Genomic DNA, 19777 nt, shown 5'->3' on the forward strand with positions numbered 1-19777 from the left:
AATGTGAAATTGCCACCCAGGTTGGGGAAGAAAATTGGTAGAAATTAGAATTGTCTAAAAGAAATCAATGAGAGATAAACACTAATTTTATTTTGGACGAAATTAAATTAATAAAAAAAGGTTACGGTATTAGTTTAGTACAATGGTATATATAAAATCTTTGTTGTTATAATTACGAAATCCGTTGTAGTCTAGTTGGTCAGGATACTCGGCTCTCACCCGAGAGACCCGGGTTCAAGTCCCGGCAACGGAAATTTTATTTTTTAATTTAAATTTTCACGATATCAAGCGTTTTGGTTGAAGGCCTCCCCTATGATTATGGCAGTAGACAATCGAAACAGACTTGTCTTCTGTGGGCCCAAGTATTTTGAACCCCACAAGAGTTTTTATTTCACTTTTATTTTTATGTTGAAATATAACGGTTATTTTATTTTATTTTTATGTTGATTACGGATACGTGTTCAAGTATTTTCTTTTCTTTTCTTTTTATTAAGAGTTTTTTAAGAGGAAATTATTATTAGCACTCTAAAATAAGTCATTCACTTATATTTTTATGTTGAAATATAATGTTTATTTTATTTTATTTTTATGTTGATTAGGGATACATGTTCAAGTTTAGTTTAGTTTAGTTTTTTTTTCTTTTCATTAAGAATTTTCTAAGAGAAAATTGTTATTAGTACTCTAAAATAATTCATCCTCCATTAATAAAGGATTATATGATAACTATTTGGAACGTTAATGACAACTTCTATAATAAAAACTTTATTGTTTGTCTGTCTTTATTTACTTTGTGCTTGACTTGTTTTCTTTGTTTGTCCAAGTACATAGTATTGATACTGATGCAAAACATGCGAGATAGTATTTGGAGCCGAACGTTTTTAAGTTTGTGAGATATACTATGTTCATACATTTGATATAAGATTTAAGCACAAATAAATTAGGATCATTCGTCATTTTACTTTTAATTATTTATACGATAAAGAGAGACAAACTACCTTTAACTAGAATTATGTTTTGTTTCTATCCAACTATCAAATGATAACAATAAACTAATACATCATAACACAATATATGCACTTATTATCATCACACCATAACATAAAATAAAATCAAGATTTCTAGCATTTTTCTTCATTTTCGATCCTTTCTAACCAGGTTTCTTAGATTTGAACTTGAGATTGCAATCTCATATGTAATGGCACAAGTGACAATGTTACCACATCATATATGATCACCTAGATAAGAATGTTGAGGTAAAGAATGTTTTCATTTAATTCCTCCAATATCTTAACTATAGATACATATACACAATATATATAATGTGTTTTCATTTCTTTGTTGATCTATTTTCGATGGATTGCCAATTGAATATATTTCTACACCAAATAAGCACATATTTCATGAGGTTAGTCAATCACATGAATTACTCACCATGCTCTTAAGTGTGAAATTTGATTGGATGGCAATTTTCCACCGACAACAAATTGCAAAATAATTTCATATCATATTTATTCAATTGAAAAGAAAAAGATGAAGATTTACATGATGGTCATTTTAGAAGTTTAATGAGGGCAAAAATGTAATTTGGATTACCATGCACAAATCAAACCCACTTTTGCGCGGCTTTTTTTTTCTTTCTAATCTGTGTTTATGACAATATTCTCTGTACGAGGACTGACAACTGTCTCTCTCTCCTCACTCCAAATGCTAATGTCCACTGTTCTGTGTTCCTCTTGAGTTTCGAGCTCTTCCCATTCCGAGAAAAATCCAAAACCCAACACATTGTTACACTCAGAAATACCCATTAAATTATAGCAAATTAATCTGAATCCCAACTCATTTATTAAATAAAATCAAACAAGAGAAAAAGAAAAGATCTTTCATTTATAGCAAACTTTAATTAAATTAAATTGAAAGTAATTTGAAAAGGAAAAAGAAGCTGATTTTATTGGGAAATTAGTACAACCCAACAATTTATCGCTCACATGCAAACCATTTTACATTGTTCCCAAACAGTGTTCCCCCTTCTCTCTGCATATTTTGCTCTTCTGGGTTGCTGGGTTTCTGGCTGGGATCGTTTCTTTTTCTTCATAATTGAAAGTTTTATGTTTTTGGAGCTTCAGTAGCTAATAAATGCACTTGGATCTTCTGGGATTTCACGGATTTTTGGGTGATTTAGCTTTTGGGTCTTAAAGGGTTCACATTTTTCAGTGTTGGGCTTTCTAGGAGTTGGAAGATTGACTTTACTTTGTGGTACTTTTCATGACGGTGTTTAGCTGTTCATGCACTTTTTGATCTTTTGGGACTTACTTTTCAGTGTAGGGTAGCTTAAAGGCGTGGTTTTGAGCAGTGGAATGGTGAAGAAATGAGCAATTTTTTATTAAGGTTTTTTGGGTTTTGATCACTGTTTATGCTGCCACCGACCGAGCTCCTAGGAGGTAGTTGTTTTTGTATTTATTTGGGGGTTTTTAGGTGGCTGCTAGTGTAATGTACTTCCAGGCACTGTAAATGTTGGAGAAATCTGCTGCTGATCTTTGAGCAATTTGTGGGTTCTGATCTCTCTAGCGTTTTGGTGAGTCTGCCAAAGGTGATTTCTTGATCTGTACTTTGAGTTCTCTGAAGCCTTGTAGCTTGTGTACCTTGACGGAAATGTACTTTGATGAGTTCTATGATGTTTTTATTTAAGGTTGTTGACTAAAAGTTTGTACTTCTATTGTTCTGAACTCACTAAAGTTTCTGGGTTGTCACCAGTTCAGTGTTTAGATCACTCATTTTCTTATTAGGAGGCTTGGATTGTTAGGTCTTCTTAGATCTAGGGTTTCTTACTTATCAGATTCGGGCTCAGAATGGATATGAGAAATGCAAGTTTACCAATTTTTCTGTTATAACTTCATGGTTTTATTGTTCAAAAGTCACAACATATCTACTGGTAGATCTCATTGCCTTTAGTCTTTAGAAACCTTGGAACAAAGTGGAGTTATTATTGCTGGAGTAAGTATTGAGAAAAGCCTATCTGTTGTTGATTGGATTATGGATTTCTTCAAAGTTAAAAAGTTTCGAAAAGCCCACAAACCAGAACCAGAAAATGTTTCAGAGGACAACCCTGTGCCACAGCCGGAGGAACCTAGGAAGGAGAGTGGTGATGATTTTGGTAAGTCAGCTAATGCTGATTCTATAGCTGAGGCCGAGGATGATGATGATGATTTCATAACAGAGGAGGTCAAGCGGAGGTTAAAAGAATTGAGAAGGAATAGTTTTATGGTGTTGATTCCGGAAGAAGAGTCATTCCCGGAAGAGGATGAAGAAGAAGAGCATGGTGAGACAAGCTCTAACGAGTGGAGGGATGTAGAAGCAGAAGGCCGGCAATGGTGGTGTGGCTTTGGTGCTGTATATGACAAGTACTGCGAGAGAATGTTGTTCTTTGAACGGATGAGTGCGCAGCATCTTAATGAAACTGGTAAACATTATGATTTGTTCTAATTTATATTTTTTCAAATTACAGCATACTTTTAAGACTTCACATCTTTTTGACCGGTTGTTTGGGCTTGAAAGAACATCTTTATACATATCTACCCACATAAAATACATATGAAGTTTTCCCCTTCATAGCTAAAATAGAAAAACAAGGAAAGGTTGTGTGTGCCCAACAACCTATATGGGATGTTAGAATAAGTATAGATATAAATAGAAGTGCATCTGTTTTGAGCTTTTAGTTATTTTTGCAATAATTGGCAGAGAGTTGAATTTTCAGACAAATGTAGATAGCTCAATAATGCTGGTAATTTGATTGAGTTGAGCGTAGACACACGAGGCATCATTAATTTTTCAGTTTCATATTTTGCTAACATTAGTTTCTCCTCTGAATCTAATATATCAGTTTTGCTGTTTAAATAAGACATCATTTCTCAGCAAAATGTGAACTAAATTGCATCTATTTCAGTTTGTAAAAGTAAGCTCATGTTTCAGAAGCTATCTGTTCATATCCACAGTTACAGCTACTTAATATGCAAACTAAATAATACTCTCCATATTGAAGATTAGGACTGTTAATAACCATATAAACTCTAACAACCTTACATTAGTTTATTTGTTGTTTCTTGATTTGCATGATTACTGCATACCTATAGATTCTTCAAATCTTCATCACAAATAAAGGTTCTGCAGGTATCCAAACCCCTACAACTCCATCACCAAGATCTGCATCTAAGAAGCTTACCTCCCCTTTTCGCTGCCTTTCTTTGAAGAAGATTGAAGAACCTGATGATGAGACTGAGCATCTTCAGCAGCCAGAGAATGATCCTTATCAGGATATTGAGACATCATATGTAGCTCAAATTTGCTTGTCTTGGGAGGCACTGCACTGTCAGTACACTCAACTGAACCAGCTAATCACATGCCAACCTGACAATCCTAACTGTTATAACCACAGTGCTCAACAGTTTCAACAATTCCAGGTTTTATTACAAAGGTTTATTGAAAATGAACCTTTTGAGGAGGGCCACAGGGCTGAAATTTATGCTCGCACGCAGAGACATCTGCCTAAATTACTCCGGGTCCCTGATATACAAAGTAAGGTTCTTGTGACAAATCCAAAATATTTTAGATAAAAAGATTTATGTCTACTATGGTTGTAAATTCACTTGAGAGTAGAAGCCGAGTTTTAGGTACTATAAAATGCGTATATATTTGTTATCAGCTTACTAGAATTAATACCTGCTGTTAATTTCATTGTCTCTGTGCTTGTGATTTTAACAACTTGGCTTCATGAATCTATTCAGGTCCAGTTAAAAAAGGGACAGAGGAAGAAGAATCAGATTATATGGTTCATGCCCCTGATCTCATCAAGATTATTGAAACCTCAATCCTCACTTTTCAGCTTTTCACGAAGATGGATAAGAAAAAAACAAGCTCCGTTCTTAACTTGTTTGGGAATCAAAACCAGGCTGCCACCCCACTTCAGCAGATTCAGTCTTCTCTTGAGAAGGTGAGTTTACTGGTGTATTTTTCCACCTTGACATCTTTATACAAGTTACAGCAAAGTCTTATAAGAAAAGTGGTTGGTTAGGAAATTCATAGCCTGCTGATTAGGGATCCCAATTATGTAACAGTCTGTTCTGGTTTATTACGCACAAAACTGGTATTGTGTACTTGCTGAAGGTTCACACCTTATCCTTGTTTGTGTGAGTTTCTTCACAAACCTCTTGTAGGTGTACACACAACACAACACACACCATCTAGATTTTGTAAGCATAAGTGATCATTAAATCGTTAGTCAAAGAGTTTGCTCCAAAATCTGTGTGTGTGCATATATGGTTGTGCATGAATATAAACATATAGAAGAGTACTAAATTACCCTCAAGTAATAGAAAGCTTTCTCCAGTTTGTTGTATCTCATGACCATTGTGGTTTGGTTACTAACTGATTCTTGTAATCACCACATTGTTCTGTGTGGTATTCATGTCATGGAATGGAATGACATATAAGATAATGGTAAGAGTATATGGCGGCGGTAATCCTTCTATTAATATTATGTTCAATTCTTTCTCATTCAAATGACTATATAATGTCTTAAAACTTGTGTAATTGTGCTGCAGAAATGGATGAAACTAAAGGAACTGCGGAACAAGAGGAAAGGCTGGAAGAAGAAATCCTGGCCACAATCACAAGAAGATGTTCAGCTTTTGTTTAGCCTCATCGATGCCAAAGTTTTGTCGAGGGTTCTTCGGATGGTGAGAATAAGCAAAGAGCAGCTGTTTTGGTGTGAGGAAAAGATGAAAAAACTAGATTTAGTAGACGGCAAGTTGTGGAGAGACCCCTCTCCCACCCTTTTCCCTTGTTAATAGCTCTAGGAATGAACTACGAAGCTAAGCGTATGTTCCTCTGCTGTTTAGCAGCAGCATACCGATCCCTTTCTCTAGTCTCTCATTTTCTCTAGGAATGAGGAACTTCCCTTTTGCCATTAAGACTAGGAGACCCATTGATCAGTTTCCTATATGAATATAAAACAAAAAGTTGCTCAGACTAAATTTTCTGCAATTTTAGTATGCTATTATTTTGTCATTAAACTAGAGTTGCTGGTAGTAAATTTGCTCTAACAAGAACATTGACTGCATAGTGATTGAATTAACATTACTCAAATATGATGAGTTTCTTGAGAAGTTTATGGGCCCGTCTGGTAATGTTTGAGGAGAATGTTTTCTAAGAATATTTTCGGAGAATGAAAATAAAAAAACGAATTTGCATTTTCAGGAAATGAAAATGCGTCTAGTAGATAATTAGAAAATATTTTCAGAAAACAAAAACAATGAAAACGTGTCTGGCAGTACAATTTGAAATAATAATATGTGAGTTATTTTTATGAAAACGTTTCATATGAGAATGAAAACAACTTTTTTCTGTTTTTTACAAGTACGCATAAAATTGTTTTCATTTTATGAAAACATTCTCAGTGTTTTTTATTTTGGACCACCAAACGTGTTTTTGTCTCATTTTTGTTCACTGAAAATGAAAACAACCTCTTAAAACGTTACCGAATTGGCCCTAATCTCTCTAGGACTTTTTGCAAGAACTAGAAGTTTAAGCTTGAGGGTTTGTTTTACAGCTACACAAAAACTATTAAGGCTGGCAATTGATGGTGTCGTATCGGGTTGACTTGTAATTTTAATCGTGTGAGTTGAACTCCAAATTTTCCGTAGGGCTCCGGAAATTCCCACCAAAGGGCTAATCTTTAGGACAATAAAGCCAAGACATCTCACATTAGAAAATCTAAAATGTTGTGGCATTGGGGAACACGCTTCCCTAAAAGATGACATACTAAACTCCACAGTGCTTTTAACAGAAGCCACCACCTCACATAGTCAGATTCACATGGCCCTAGATATGGGCCTTTGCTTTAGTTGATATGCTCTATGCCTATGTTCTATGCTTTATGCTTTGTCTTGTTTTATGGGGTATTTTTTATTATAATATTTTTCATTGTTATGTCTCCAAAATGCCCAAAATGTGAAACAAAAAAAATTTAACATTTACCCAATGGAAAAATTATCCTGACAAATACAATTTCAATTAAGAAAGTAGTATGATAATTGTTTACAATTAAATTTTTTTTTTTTTTTTGGGGGTTAAATTTTGGCCTTTCAATCAATTGATCCAACACTCTTTTCTCACTCAAACTCTCACCAAATAAAGCAAAAAAAATAAAAAAAATGAAACAAACACTAGCTAAATAAATTGGACACATATCATGTGTTCTTAGGGGGTAGGGATGTAATTTCTTATAATATAGGCAAGCTGACTAAAATCTATGAATGGTACTATCAGGCCCCCATTTTATGACGTCAGCAGTTTATTAATGAGTTAAAACCCAAGACTACCCCGCACGAATTGTTGGCTGAGTGAGTAAATTCCAATGATATTATCCATCTTAAGGGGGTAATCTCGTCACCAAGTTATAACATTTCAATAGCAAGTGTATCACTAACCAAAAGAAAAACAATAAATAGTGGGGATGTATTGGACGGCGACGTTTTGGCTCCACAAGTAACCAAGTGGATTGTCCTCTAAACGGCCAAGTAGGCCTTCCAAACGACAACCACTCTATGACAAACTTCATGGAGGAGTGTTTGGAGTTTGCCAATACAAAAATACTCATGAATTTTGTGATTGTAAGTTCGTGACAATTAAGTCACCTACTGCCTCCTTTTCACAAGTGAATTTTCTCTGACTTTCATATCAATTCTATATTCTCTCTTATTCAAAAAAAGAAAAAGTCGAGAGTTGAACTCATCATGTATGTGAATATAAAATTCTTTATTGCGTGAGATTTGTATTCAAACAAAGAAAACGTCGAGAGTTTGAATTCTTGTCGTGTTTGCGGGTTTGAAATTCTTTATTACTTGAGGCAGAACTGATCGCTCCGAATTTAAAAAATTATTTACATCATGAAATTTTAGTAGTATTTCAAAATAGAACTTGAGTTTTGAACTACCGTTAACTTTATTTATTAGCCACTTAGGCATGGAAAACTAATACAATTGTTGCTTCAATTCGCACAGGAAGTCAAGCTTGAAGAAACTGTAAAGAAATGGTGTTGAACTTACCAAGAGGCTTGAACCCAAATTCAAGTAAATACCATTCCTACATCCAAACACTGCCTCACGTTTTGGAAGACCTAACTAATGTCAACAATAGCCAGGAAGCCACGTGTTTGAAACCTTTATTTGGAGCAAACCTTGAAGTCCCACGTGTCCCCGTCCATGGACATAATTATCCATACACACAGCATCCAAAATACCAGATTAAGGCTAAGCATCGATGGCATTTATGTCATTTACTGTACATATATTTCCAGAATAAAACTCTACTTATTTAAAACTGTCAAAAGCATTTTAATATTAAAAGCTTCAAACCCTGAGAAATGAGAATGTTATGCAAGCAACATTCTTGTATTTCTCAAACAAAGAAGCTCTCTGTTTCTCAAGTCTCAAGCACTTTCTTTGTAAGACTTTCTCTCTCTTAAGCTCCCCTTCTTAGTAATTCCACATATCTTTCAGAGCTTAAAAAAGGCTTGAGCTTTGTGTTCTGTTCATCCAAAATTTCAGACTTTGAAGAATTGCTGCCATTACCTGGTGAGACTTTCAATCCTTTTCTGCTCAAATTCTTAGCATTAGTTCTCAAAATTCTCATGCTCTGCTTGTTTCTGATGGTTCTAATACCCTTCTTGTTGTTCAAACATGTGCAAGTTTATGCTTTCTTTTTGGCTTATACTTTTGTGAACTTATTTCTGTTATTTATTATCATTTGTCTTTTGGGATTGTTTGTACTGGGAATATTCGTCAAATTCTATTTATAGAGGGTGTAAATGAGTATAGGCTTAGTGGGTGTTGTTTAGTTTTTTGAATTTTGCTTTCGAAATGACTGTTACAAGTTTTGTTTAAGTGGTCGTGATCGTAAGGTTACTTTGTTGTAATTGTGGCATATGAATTGATTTTAGAAAGAAATGCGTTTAAGGGTAGTTTCATTTCATGAATTGAGCATCCTTTAAGGTTGGGAAGCTAAAACACTAGTGGTGTATTGTATTAGAGTGTAAAGCAAATGCATGGGAGACAGTATAAGCTATATGAACAGCTACAACAGTTATACATAATCAAATGTAATTTGGTAGTAACTATGGTTCACATATGGCAATAGGTCAATTCAAACACAATATAAGAACTATACGCAGTAGAGAGCATTTAAGTGAGAGGCAGTTTAATGTGTTCGAATCAGAACTATATTTTCCATATAAGTAATAGGTATCAGCATCAGAAATGGTTCTGCAGATAACATTATTCTTACATGAGTAATTTTTGTATTTATCGTCATTCCCACAAGATTGTATGAGTAGAACATCAATGCTAATTGAGATACTAAGTAAATTTTCCAGTACATGTATACTTTGGTACAGTGACTCATTACTAGGACCTATGTTATGGATGAGAAAAAGTTTGTAGCGTAATGTATGGCCCAAAACAAAATTAAATAAGTGTTAAATGGCTAATTTTTTGAGGAAACCATAAATAACCAAGTTTCTCATGTAGTTTTATACACCTAAACTGATATTCTGGTCAACATGTAGGCAATTAAGTGTTGTAGTGGGTGGAAGTTCATTTTTCGGCTGCAATGGGATTCTTACAATTTGTAAAGGAGAATGTGAAAGGATTTACCCATGTTTCAATACTCTTAGCTCTCGTTTTCTATTTGATAGATTGGTTACTGTCTGCGTACTAGATATGTGATAGTTTTTTCATGAGAGACTCGGACAGTTATTTCTGCATTTGTTGCGGGTTTGTCAACGTGGTCTGTGCTGAAGTTAACAATGTGGAACTATTTATTCTTTTCAGATCAGATTTCTCAACATATTTTTCATTTTCAATCTCTCTATATGAACATGAATACATAAGGGACATGATGTGGTTAATTCGTACGAATTATGTTCTATATGCAGGGCCTTCTTGTTACGGGTACATTATTCAGGTTCTGTGAGTGTGCTACCTGCTTGGATCAAATTATTACTTGCAACTGTGTACTGTTGAAAGGAGCATAACATGGCTTGGATATGCTGCCAAATAATTTGTGAAGGTAATTGTTGATAAATAAAAACCATCATTGTTCGGTTAGGATGGCCACTGAGGGCCTCACGAGAATGGTGGAAAGTGGCAGAGGCAAAAAGTGGCCTTCATCTAAGGATGCTGCAACATTTGGATCTCCATTGATAAGTATGGCAGCAGAGGATTCGAGCTGCATTTCAAAGGGGCGTAGTTTTCGGAGAGATAGAGCTGAAGTTGTACCTAATCGAAGTGGTAGTGCTCCACCAAGTATGGAAGGTTCCTTTTCCTCTATTGAAAACCTGTCAAGTCAACATAACTCCCGTATGGGAACAAGCTCGACTAATTTAAGCAGCATCGTTAATAATGTTGAGTTTGAGGAACACCTGCGTTCAGACCCAGCTTATTTGGCATATTATTTATCGAATATGAACTTGAATGCAAGTCTTCCTCCACCACTTATCTTACGGGAGAATCATCAAATGGTCCGTCAAATTGGGGGCTTAGGCACCAATCGGAGATTGCCTTCTTTAGATGACAGCAGCAATGGATCCTTGCATCTTTCTCAAGGTTCTCTTTCCATTCATAAGGAGGACCCTACTGATGCTAGGTCAGCCACAATATCTAAAGATAACCTGGCAGAAAATAGTGGTGCAGTAATGCCTGTCAAGAACACAGCTTCTTTGGCAAGTTATAATAAGAGTTTAGTGGATCTCATACAGGTATAGGAATTAAAGTTAGTGGTTTAGCATCTATAATTTTAATCAACAATAATTTGGCTTAGCTGTGCTTAACAATGTTTAACTCTCTTGTTTGTAGTTTTTGCTTCATGCATTTAGCTATAACGTATGAAGTATTACCATATTTCCCTTCTAACACACCCTCCCTTTTTTGTTGTTGAAGATAAGTTATGCATCAAGTCATTTATCAGTTTATACTTTGTAGTGTGTACTAGATTTGGAATCATGAGTAATCATATAGTTCAGAATTGTTATGTGGTAGTTGTTTATTATTAGCTCCTTTAACCAATAAGTGGTTTACAAGATTTTTTCTTAATGTAGTAGCTCTAGTTTTCCAGTATGTGTTGCCATGGCTCACGTTTTTCATTTTCTTGGTGGTTTTTTAGCAAGACTTCCCCCGAACTCCATCTCCTGTATATAATCAATCTCTCCCATCCGGTCTTGGAACAACAGATGAACAAACTGATACTGATGTACATTCGATTTCACCAAATGCTTCTTCTCTCAACAAGTCAAAATTACCAGAACCAAATTCAGGGTCTATAAATGATTGTTCAGATACAAGTTCCCTGGATGCGCATGCTGTTGGGTACATACCAAATGATGTTCCTTTGGCTACCACCTCCCCAAGTATTCAACATCGTGATGCTACAGGGAACCTACAGCAAGATGAATCTAATATTGAGCATGATGATGGGTTGGGGAATAATGCATCAATTAGCGGTGAGCTTGGGTTGGATCTTTCCAGGGTGAGAGCATCTAATGTTGATATCAACAATAACAAGCAAAATGAGAAACAATCTTATGGGAGGTATGTGCCACAAGACCAGTTTTCTACACAACAAAGTGTTCCATATCAACTTAAGGGGGTTCAGACTCAATTAGTTTCACAAGGAATGAATCATTTGCAAAGTGGAATGGAAAATCTTCCCCACGGCTATCCAAAGTTCTCTTCTATTGATATACAACCCTCATTGCACTCACCTGGATTCACACCCCCATTGTACGCTACAACAGCAGCATATATGACTTCAGGGAATCCATTCTACCCGAATTATCAGCCATCTGGTATATTTCCTGCACAATATGGCGCCGGTGGATATGCTTTAGGTTCTACATTTCTTCCTTCATATATGCCTGGGTATGCTTCCCATGGTTCCTTTCCTATGCCTTTTGATGCTACTTCGGGGCCAAGCTTTAATGGTCGAACTGGTGATGTTTCAAGAGGGGAGAGAATTCCCCATGGAGGAGATATGCAACACCCAAGTAGATTTTATGGGCAACATGGGCCAATGCTCCAGCCACCTTTTTCGGATCCCCTAAATATGCAATACTATCCACGCCCTTTGGAGGATGCATATGGTGCCTCAAGTCAATATGGTCACTTGGCATCAAGGGTTATTGGTGGCCAACTTTCACAGCAAGAACTATATAGCACTGCTTATACGGGTGACCAAAATTTTCAGTCTTCAAGTATTGGTAATCTGGGCATTCCAAGTCCAAGAAAAGTGGGAATCAATGGTAGTGGTTATTATGGAAATAATTCTACCATGCCTATAATGACACAGTTTCCAGCCTCGCCTCTTGGTAGTCCAATATTGCCATCATCTCCAATGGGTAGAACAAATCATCTTGGTTGGAAAAATGAAATCAGGTTTCCTCAAGGTTCGATTAGTGGAGTATATTCTGGATGGCAAGGGCCGAGAAGCTTCAGCTCGGATGACCCTAAAAGACATTCTTTTCTCGAAGAACTGAAAACTAGTAATCCCCGTAAGTTTGAACTTTCTGATATAGCAGGGCGCATTGTTGAGTTCAGGTATTGCTTGCTCCATACTAAGTTGGTTGATCCTTTATTCTTGTTGTACTATTAGTTATAATTTTTTATGTTCGTATACAACTTCAGTGTTGATCAACATGGGAGTAGATTTATTCAGCAGAAGCTAGAATGCTGCACTGCCGAAGACAAGGCATCAGTTTTCAAAGAAATTCTTCCACGTGCTTCGAAACTAATGACCGATGTATTTGGTAATTATGTTATTCAGAAGGTATGAATTCATAATTTGTGTCTGCTTAATTGTTTGTTTGTTGGATCACTTATCAACTTTATGGACTCTGTGAATGGCCTATTAACATTGTACATTTATTTTTTCTGTTACAGTTTTTTGAATATGGGAGTGCCGAGGAGAAAAAGGAGCTTGCAGATCAACTTGCTGGACAAATGTTGCCTTTAAGTTTGCAGATGTATGGTTGTCGTGTAATCCAAAAGGTATGCTGAAACTTGATTTTCATAATAAATATGTTGTCTTAATTCCAGCAATCATTCTATCTTCTGCTTATGTATATTTTATGAGTTCATTTTATCTCAGAGCGAAGAATGGAACTTATTGAGACTTTCATAGTTGTTACATTACATGTCAATAGGACAAATATTTTTTATTTTGTATTTTTGCCCAGGGATGCAATATTGATAGAAAGTTTTACACTGCAAGGGGGTTGGAGAGCGGTTCCAACATAGGTTTTTAGAAGTAACTTTCAGACTCTATAAAAATCCTCACTTAAAAAAGACACATTGATCAGCTGATGAAGAGAATATGGAGAGATTATCTTTTATCCTTTCTGATCAATTTGATATACATATATGCCCTTGAGGTGATGCAAATTTAAACAATGGTTCTGTTGCACTCAAACACCTTTAACTATAGGAACCATTGTTGGAATTAATTAATTTAAGCTTTGTCTGATTTTTGAAGTATCTTTGACTTAATCTCTCACTTTTGAGTTTCATCTGGATTAGATATAAACTACATTATAGCACACCCAACCCGAGCATCATAAAGTTGTGTATGCTAGTGGTTGGATCAAATTCATGTGAACTTTGAAAATATTTCATGGTTATTCATATGTAGTCTGATTATTGATTATTAGGCAATTACACCTACTAAAGGATCAAAGTCATCATTATTGTCAATGATATACTTTTTTGGGGCTTGCAAATTGGCTTCGTCAACACTTCTTTTAAGTATATACTGAGGATGTATATCTGGAAGCCTTGTTACACATGTTTCTTCCCTCATAACTTCTTTAGAATTTATGAATCTTAACAACTTTTCCTTATGTTTTACATATCTGGATTCTGTGTTGGATGCTTTATTTTAGGCTCTTGAAGTTATTGAGCTTGACCAGAAAACACAACTTGTGCATGAGCTTGATGGACATGTTCTGAAATGTGTACGTGATCAAAATGGAAATCATGTAATACAGAAGTGTATAGAATGCATTCCCACAGAGCAAATTGGATTTATCATTTCTGCTTTTCGAGGCCAAGTTTCCACACTTTCTACTCATCCCTATGGTTGTCGCGTCATACAGGTAATGACACAGTTTTCCATTGTGAAGTCTCCAATTAGATCATGTGTATCACATTTTGAAACAATACACTTTTACTTGATAGAGAGTTTTGGAGCATTGTTCAGATGACATTCAAAGTCAATCTATAGTTGATGAAATCTTGGAATCTAGTTACACTCTTGCTCAGGACCAGTATGGGAATTATGTTACCCAGGTTGGTGTCTTTACTTTGTGCTCTCTGTTGTTTTTATCTAGGCTCACTTAACTATTTCATTCCTCAATTCTTTTGTTTGCTAACGGAGGGGTAGTCGAAGGGATTGTTTCTTTGTCCGCTAATACCGTAACCCTAATTTGACTCTGTTTCTAGTTCAGTGTTATTCTTAATTTTCTTTATGTTCTCTTAGCACTTGGAAAATGACCAGAGTGTTCTAGAGTTTTGGAAATGTTGCTCAATGGTAAAATTCTTGATACAATCTAAGTGGTTCTTTTAATCTGAACTAATTTGTGAGCTGCTACATAAATATGACTTTCTTTCAGATACCTGAAATGGTTTAATGGTAGTGTCAAGCTTTTAAAGAAATCATCTGGCCTGGTATCATTAGCATTATGACTGAGTGTTTAGGCGGGTCAATATATATATATATATATATATATATATATATATATAAATTGCTTCTTCATGTGTGATTTCATTGCCCAAGTCTCTGTTATTTCTAATTGAATGAAATATAATCATGGATCATACTGCTTGCAGCATGTTTTGGAAAGGGGAAAGCCCTATGAAAGAAGCCAAATTATCAGCAAGTTGATTGGGAAAATTGTACAATTGAGTCAGCATAAATATGCATCAAATGTTGTTGAAAAGTGTCTGGAACATGGTGATGTTGCTGAGCGGGAGCTCTTGATTGAGGAAATCATTGGGCAAATGGAGGAAAATGATAGTCTGTTGGTAAGTCAAGCCAAAGCGCATATGATATGTTATCCCATGTCTTCAGATCTTTTATTCTTTACCTATGAAAATAAAGTTGGTGGGTATTTACCAGCATTTGGCTCCAAGGCAGCATAATATGTAGTGTTTGAAATATGAGCCAATTAGGAAACATCCAGTTATGCAATTTGATATTACAAGTTGAACTGAAGACTTCATTTCCATATGGGTGGATTTCCTTTGGTTCCAAACAATTTTCAAAAAACTTTCCTATTTAAATAACATGAGGAGCGTTGTAGAGTCCAAATAATTTCTTTTGGAACCATGCAGATTTCGGAAGTGTTGATTTTGAATGCTGGTTAAAGGTTGTTTTCTGCTTACTGAGTTATGTTATTTGATATTATATTCCAGCCAATGATGAAGGACCAATTTGCCAATTATGTGGTTCAGAAGGTTCTTGAAACAAGCAATGATAGACAGCGGGAAACACTGCTCAGTCTTATAAGAGTTCATATAGATGCTCTGAAAAAATATACATACGGGAAACACATAGTTGTTCGGTTTGAACAGCTATCTGGTGAAGGTGTGTCTGTTTTCCATTTTCAATTTGTGCACGTAGTTATGAGCACTTTCCACTTTATCTGCATCTAATAGTTGGCTGGTTGTCTTTTATGTGGCTTCTTAATCTATCATTATCTAACTTGAACGTGCTCTCGGGCTGTGCAACTGTTATACAGGCTTAAAGAATTGCTTTGTTTCTTTGTTTTAATTATTCTATTTGGATACTGATTTTTAACCCTTTAACATGCAGATGGCCAAACTTCAGAAGCTGAGGGGGCATAGGGTTTAATCCATTTGGCCCCAAGGGTTGTTCTTGACAGTTGCAGAAGGCAGAAGCATTACATTAGAAACTGGTGTTTTTAACAAAACCAGCAAAAGATATACATATTCTTTTCAGGAATATCACCTTCTATAGAATTAAAGAGTAGGAAACATCGGGCCTATGCACCAGACTGAAGGTCTTACGTCTCCTATTCTTCTTCCATCGTTTAAAAGTTCTATAAAGAGTGCTATTCTTGAGAGAGGGTTTGATTTCTGGTGATTTATTAAAAACTCTAGAAACTATGTGTAAGAGAACTCAAGATCAGCTACCATGTCCTCATTGCAAGAAGAACAGCCAAAAGACAGATGCTAGAAGCTTGTTTGATATTTCCTAGTATGTAAATGTATTGTGTATTTTCAAATTGTACATGTACAGTCAGATATAAAACATCCATGTAAAGCAATGTAAGAAATAAGAATTCATGTCTGGCTGATGGCCGGCCTAGGTGTACTACGTAGGGCCTATTTCGTAGTGTGTGAATTTGGAACGACAGAAAAATTGCATTGATTTGTAATATGATGTAAAAAGCTATGGTATGTTTCAATGTGAAATTTCTCAAGTGTTGTGGAAGAAAGACTTTGTCAATGGTCAAAAGAAAAGCCTCTACATTTGACAACAAAGAAAAGAAAAAAAAACTTTGCAAATTGTGGTTTTCTTTTTTGGGGTACAAATAAAGGCCAGAGGCCCAAATCAAACAAAGAGCTCTCCAAAATGCAAGTAGTGTTTTCAGTGATGAGGTTTTTAATTGAAAACTACTATAAATTACATCAAAGATCATAAACATGTAAATAAGGGTTGTAAAAAAATATGTGAATCAATTTAAGGGGTCCTTTTTCATTAATTTCTGGATAAACTTAGGGTAGTGATTTTCACTCCCTTTTTGTCCATTTACACTCCATTTTGTTTTTTTAATAGATTTTACTATAATAAAAAAAGGAGTGTAAGCGGACAAAAGATGAGTGAGAATGTACAATTTCTAACAAATAGAGTATTTTAGTGGACAAAAGAGGAGTGAGAAAATCAGCTCCTTAAACTTAAACTTAAATAAGCAGTGAAAAATGTTAATTGGTAAAAAGAAAGTCATAATTTGGTCTAACTCCAAAATTAAAAGAACAATTAATTTGGTAGAGTCAAAATTTTGACCACAGAGAATTTTTAAAAAAGGAAAAAAAATTAAGAGGAGAGTCAAAAGCAAGAGGACAATAGAAACCTCAATGAGCATGAAGATATCAAAGAAATGGATTATCGATCAGAAGTAGGGAAGCCGGTGATAGTGTTGATTTGCGGTAGCTTAGTCTATTACCACTGCGCGCATCGCAACTCCAGCCTCGTCTCCCTTGTATCCGATGTCCTCATCGTCCTCCTCTGTTCGCTCGCCATTCTCGGCCTTCTCTTTCGCCAGATGAACATCTCGTAAGTCCAAATTCCTCATTTTCCTTTGAGCCCTTGTTTTGTCTGCCCAGAAAATGCGGGAAAGCGACTGCTTTTCTTTCTGTTTTTGGTTTATTTTTCTGGGTTTTGAGGAATTTGGGTTTCTAAAGTCTTGTTATTGGGTCAATTTGGAGTTTGGTTTTATCTGATAATGGTTGAAAATTGAATGCAAATTTGTTGTGCTTTAATTGAGTTTGATTGTGAATGATTTTGGGAATTGGGTTTTGTTTAGATTTTGATAGGCTCTTTTACTCTGTAGGGTTGTCTTGAATGGATGCATTGGAATTGAAATAGGTTATGGGGGATTGAAGAAAAATTGGAGTTGTTACCAAGATAGATGAACTGAGAATTTGTGGTTCTTTGTTTCAAATTATAATTGTGTGAATGGTATTATTTGATAAGCGGTTTCTGTGTCATATTATGAATTTATAGATTTGATACGATTGTAGTGGTGAATGGTGATCTTTGTGTTGAAGTATCTAGTTTTATTGTTGACTAGGGTACCCGTCGATCCACTTGAGTGGCAGATTTCGCAGGACACTGCTAATAGCATTGTTGCATGGTTAGCCAATACCGTAGGAGCAGCTGAGTCTGTATTGAGGGTTGCAGCCACGGGGCACGACAAGAGGTTGTTTTTCAAGGTAATAATGCTTGATGACTGCAATGGATTTTTGTTTTGGTATCAAGCTGTTGCAGAGTCTCTATTACTTGGTGGCTATGGATGAAAATTTTCAACGGCTAACATGTAGACATAAGCTGCTGCGAGCTTTAAGTATCAAGGAGAGGTGCTAATACATGTCTTAAGAATTATAAAGTGGCCCAAGTCTGGACATATTTTGAACTTGATATTGTAGAAATTTGGATTTCTTTTGGTATTGAGCTCCATATGCATGTTGTTATGTGTGCACATGTGTTTTCATGCTTGCATTTGTCTTTTTCACTGGGAAGGCTTGGATGCCACTTCGAGGGCACTCCATAAAGCACCTTCTCTTCTACTGCATAGTATTTTAGAAGAATAGAATGGAAGCTAAAATGTACTTGTGATAACAGTCCACGAGATAATAAAAAATATCTTTGTAGCTGATTTGTAGCTTTGCTGTAGTAGAAAATTTAACTTTTTGCACTGAGTACAGACAGCCCTCACTATACTTTTCTAGCTATCAATTCTAAATTCTAATCATGAAACTTTTGACCTGAGTGAAGGCATCTTGCGGTCCCATGGCAGGTCCTTTGGCTGACGGGCCATCATGTGTTATTAAAGCAGTCTGCTTCTGTGCTAGTCTATCAAATTGATTTTTATTTTCCTATTGGTTGCGATGGTTGCAGATGTAGCTTATCAGTATCGTGATAACATGTTATCACATAGAATAAAGTTATGCAAATTTGTTAATCATAAGTAGTTCTTGCAGACAGCTAACCCGATAACTTCTCATTTAAATCTTTCTCCAGGTGGTGTTTTGTCTTTACATGCTTTCAGCTTTGGGACGGTTGGTGTCAGGTCTTACAGTTGCCTATGCTGGTATGTTTTTTGCTTAAATCTGTTACCCCTTCGTAGTTGAGATTGTTTTCGTCGTTTGGTCTTTTAAGATAAAAATCAGGGTGGCAACTTATGTGTTGTTTTGTCAGATTCAGAAGCCACTGTCTGATTTGCCCCTTGCTTTTCTTTTGTTTTAATTTTTTTATTTTTTATTAATACAAAGTCATTCACTATTTGAATACATTCATGTAAATTTTCCTTTTTAGCCTGACTTGTTTCTTTGTTTTAAACATCACATATATGTAACTTTCCTCTGCTCCTGAAACAGGATTATGCTTGTTTTGCCTTTATCTGTTAGCTGAGAACAGTCAGTCAATCAGTACATGTTTGTCTCGATTTCTGAGGAGAACGAATGATCTAGCGGAGGAAGATGCTGCAGAGCAAGATACTATGTAGCTTATGTTTTCTGTAACCTCCATGTACAATGAATCTTTGTATTTTTTTGTGTGGGTGTATTTCGAGCTACTCATAGTTTGTGTACATACGACTTTGTGCATGACCCCTCTTGGGGTGGTACAATATTGTTAACCAAGAGATACAATTTTATGATACAAACTGTTGAATAATTGACACCATTGCTGAATAAATGCCGGTCATTAGTTTTTGCTACAACCTTTGAGTTGACATTGTTGATTAGAATTTTTACCGACTGGAAATGAAAAATCGGAAAAATGAAAGTCCAAAGATAATCTATGTTTAACAGTGCTCTGTTTTACCATGAACAAGTTAATTTTAGATAATTTTGGAAACAAAAAAGGTAATTTGGGAACAACGAAGAAAAGATGTCCATCTTGTTGTCCCTATTTTGATTAAGAAACAAGATAT

General features: G+C 35.6%; 3 protein-coding genes and 1 non-coding gene across 6 annotated transcripts; all 4 read left to right on the plus strand.

Annotated features, from left to right (window-relative positions):
* Positions 1 to 180: 180 nt before the first annotated feature.
* TRNAE-CUC lies at positions 181 to 253 on the plus strand. The gene has a single exon. It is a non-coding gene; the product is annotated as a tRNA-Glu (tRNA).
* Positions 254 to 1904: 1651 nt separating this feature from the next.
* Positions 1905 to 6065, plus strand: LOC117623357. 2 transcript variants are annotated; one of them, XM_034354301.1, is made up of 4 exons: positions 1905 to 3457; positions 4156 to 4569; positions 4779 to 4984; positions 5595 to 6065. In XM_034354301.1, the coding sequence occupies exons 1-4, from the start codon at positions 3031 to 3033 to the stop codon at positions 5838 to 5840; spliced, it is 1293 nt and encodes a 430-aa protein (XP_034210192.1). In that variant the 5' UTR covers positions 1905 to 3030; the 3' UTR covers positions 5841 to 6065. The 2 variants fall into 2 exon arrangements, with proteins under 2 accessions (XP_034210192.1, XP_034210193.1); XM_034354302.1 differs by having other exon boundaries at positions 4165 to 4569.
* Positions 6066 to 8406: 2341 nt separating this feature from the next.
* On the plus strand, positions 8407 to 16537 carry LOC117621536 (pumilio homolog 5). Of its 2 annotated transcripts, XM_034352085.1 has the most exons (11): positions 8449 to 8497; positions 8601 to 8627; positions 9986 to 10807; positions 11212 to 12641; positions 12729 to 12870; positions 12984 to 13091; positions 13982 to 14194; positions 14277 to 14387; positions 14928 to 15122; positions 15513 to 15684; positions 15913 to 16537. In XM_034352085.1, exons 3-11 carry the CDS (start codon positions 10160 to 10162, stop codon positions 15942 to 15944), a joined length of 3051 nt encoding a protein of 1016 aa, XP_034207976.1. In that variant the 5' UTR covers positions 8449 to 8497; positions 8601 to 8627; positions 9986 to 10159; the 3' UTR covers positions 15945 to 16537. The 2 variants fall into 2 exon arrangements, with proteins under 2 accessions (XP_034207975.1, XP_034207976.1); XM_034352084.1 differs by having other exon boundaries at positions 8407 to 8627.
* A 579-nt stretch (positions 16538 to 17116) lies between these two features.
* On the plus strand, positions 17117 to 19564 carry LOC117623472 (reticulon-like protein B22). The gene is made up of 4 exons (XM_034354465.1): positions 17117 to 17397; positions 17915 to 18056; positions 18865 to 18934; positions 19221 to 19564. Exons 1-4 carry the CDS (start codon positions 17222 to 17224, stop codon positions 19346 to 19348), a joined length of 516 nt encoding a protein of 171 aa, XP_034210356.1. The 5' UTR covers positions 17117 to 17221; the 3' UTR covers positions 19349 to 19564.
* Positions 19565 to 19777: the final 213 nt, after the last annotated feature.

This window comes from Prunus dulcis, chromosome 3 (genome assembly GCF_902201215.1).
Source record: "Prunus dulcis chromosome 3, ALMONDv2, whole genome shotgun sequence".
NCBI classification, from domain to species: Eukaryota; Viridiplantae; Streptophyta; class Magnoliopsida; order Rosales; family Rosaceae; genus Prunus; species Prunus dulcis.

Excerpts from the sequence above, each read along its gene's own strand:
- LOC117623357 (XM_034354301.1), top strand. The coding sequence starts at position 3,031 with ATGGATTTCTTCAAAGTTAAAAAGTTTCGAAAAGCCCACAAACCAGAA. Across the intron at positions 3,458-4,155 it reads GCAGCATCTTAATGAAACTG|GTTCTGCAGGTATCCAAACC; the intron begins GTAAACATTATG and ends TCACAAATAAAG. Across the intron at positions 4,985-5,594 it reads TTCAGTCTTCTCTTGAGAAG|AAATGGATGAAACTAAAGGA; the intron begins GTGAGTTTACTG and ends ATTGTGCTGCAG.
- LOC117621536 (XM_034352084.1), top strand. The coding sequence starts at position 10,160 with ATGGCCACTGAGGGCCTCACGAGAATGGTGGAAAGTGGCAGAGGCAAA. Across the intron at positions 12,871-12,983 it reads GTAATTATGTTATTCAGAAG|TTTTTTGAATATGGGAGTGC; the intron begins GTATGAATTCAT and ends TTTCTGTTACAG. Across the intron at positions 13,092-13,981 it reads GTTGTCGTGTAATCCAAAAG|GCTCTTGAAGTTATTGAGCT; the intron begins GTATGCTGAAAC and ends GCTTTATTTTAG.
- LOC117623472 (XM_034354465.1), top strand. The coding sequence starts at position 17,222 with ATGGATTATCGATCAGAAGTAGGGAAGCCGGTGATAGTGTTGATTTGC. Across the intron at positions 17,398-17,914 it reads TTTCGCCAGATGAACATCTC|GGTACCCGTCGATCCACTTG; the intron begins GTAAGTCCAAAT and ends ATTGTTGACTAG. Across the intron at positions 18,935-19,220 it reads TCTTACAGTTGCCTATGCTG|GATTATGCTTGTTTTGCCTT; the intron begins GTATGTTTTTTG and ends CTCCTGAAACAG.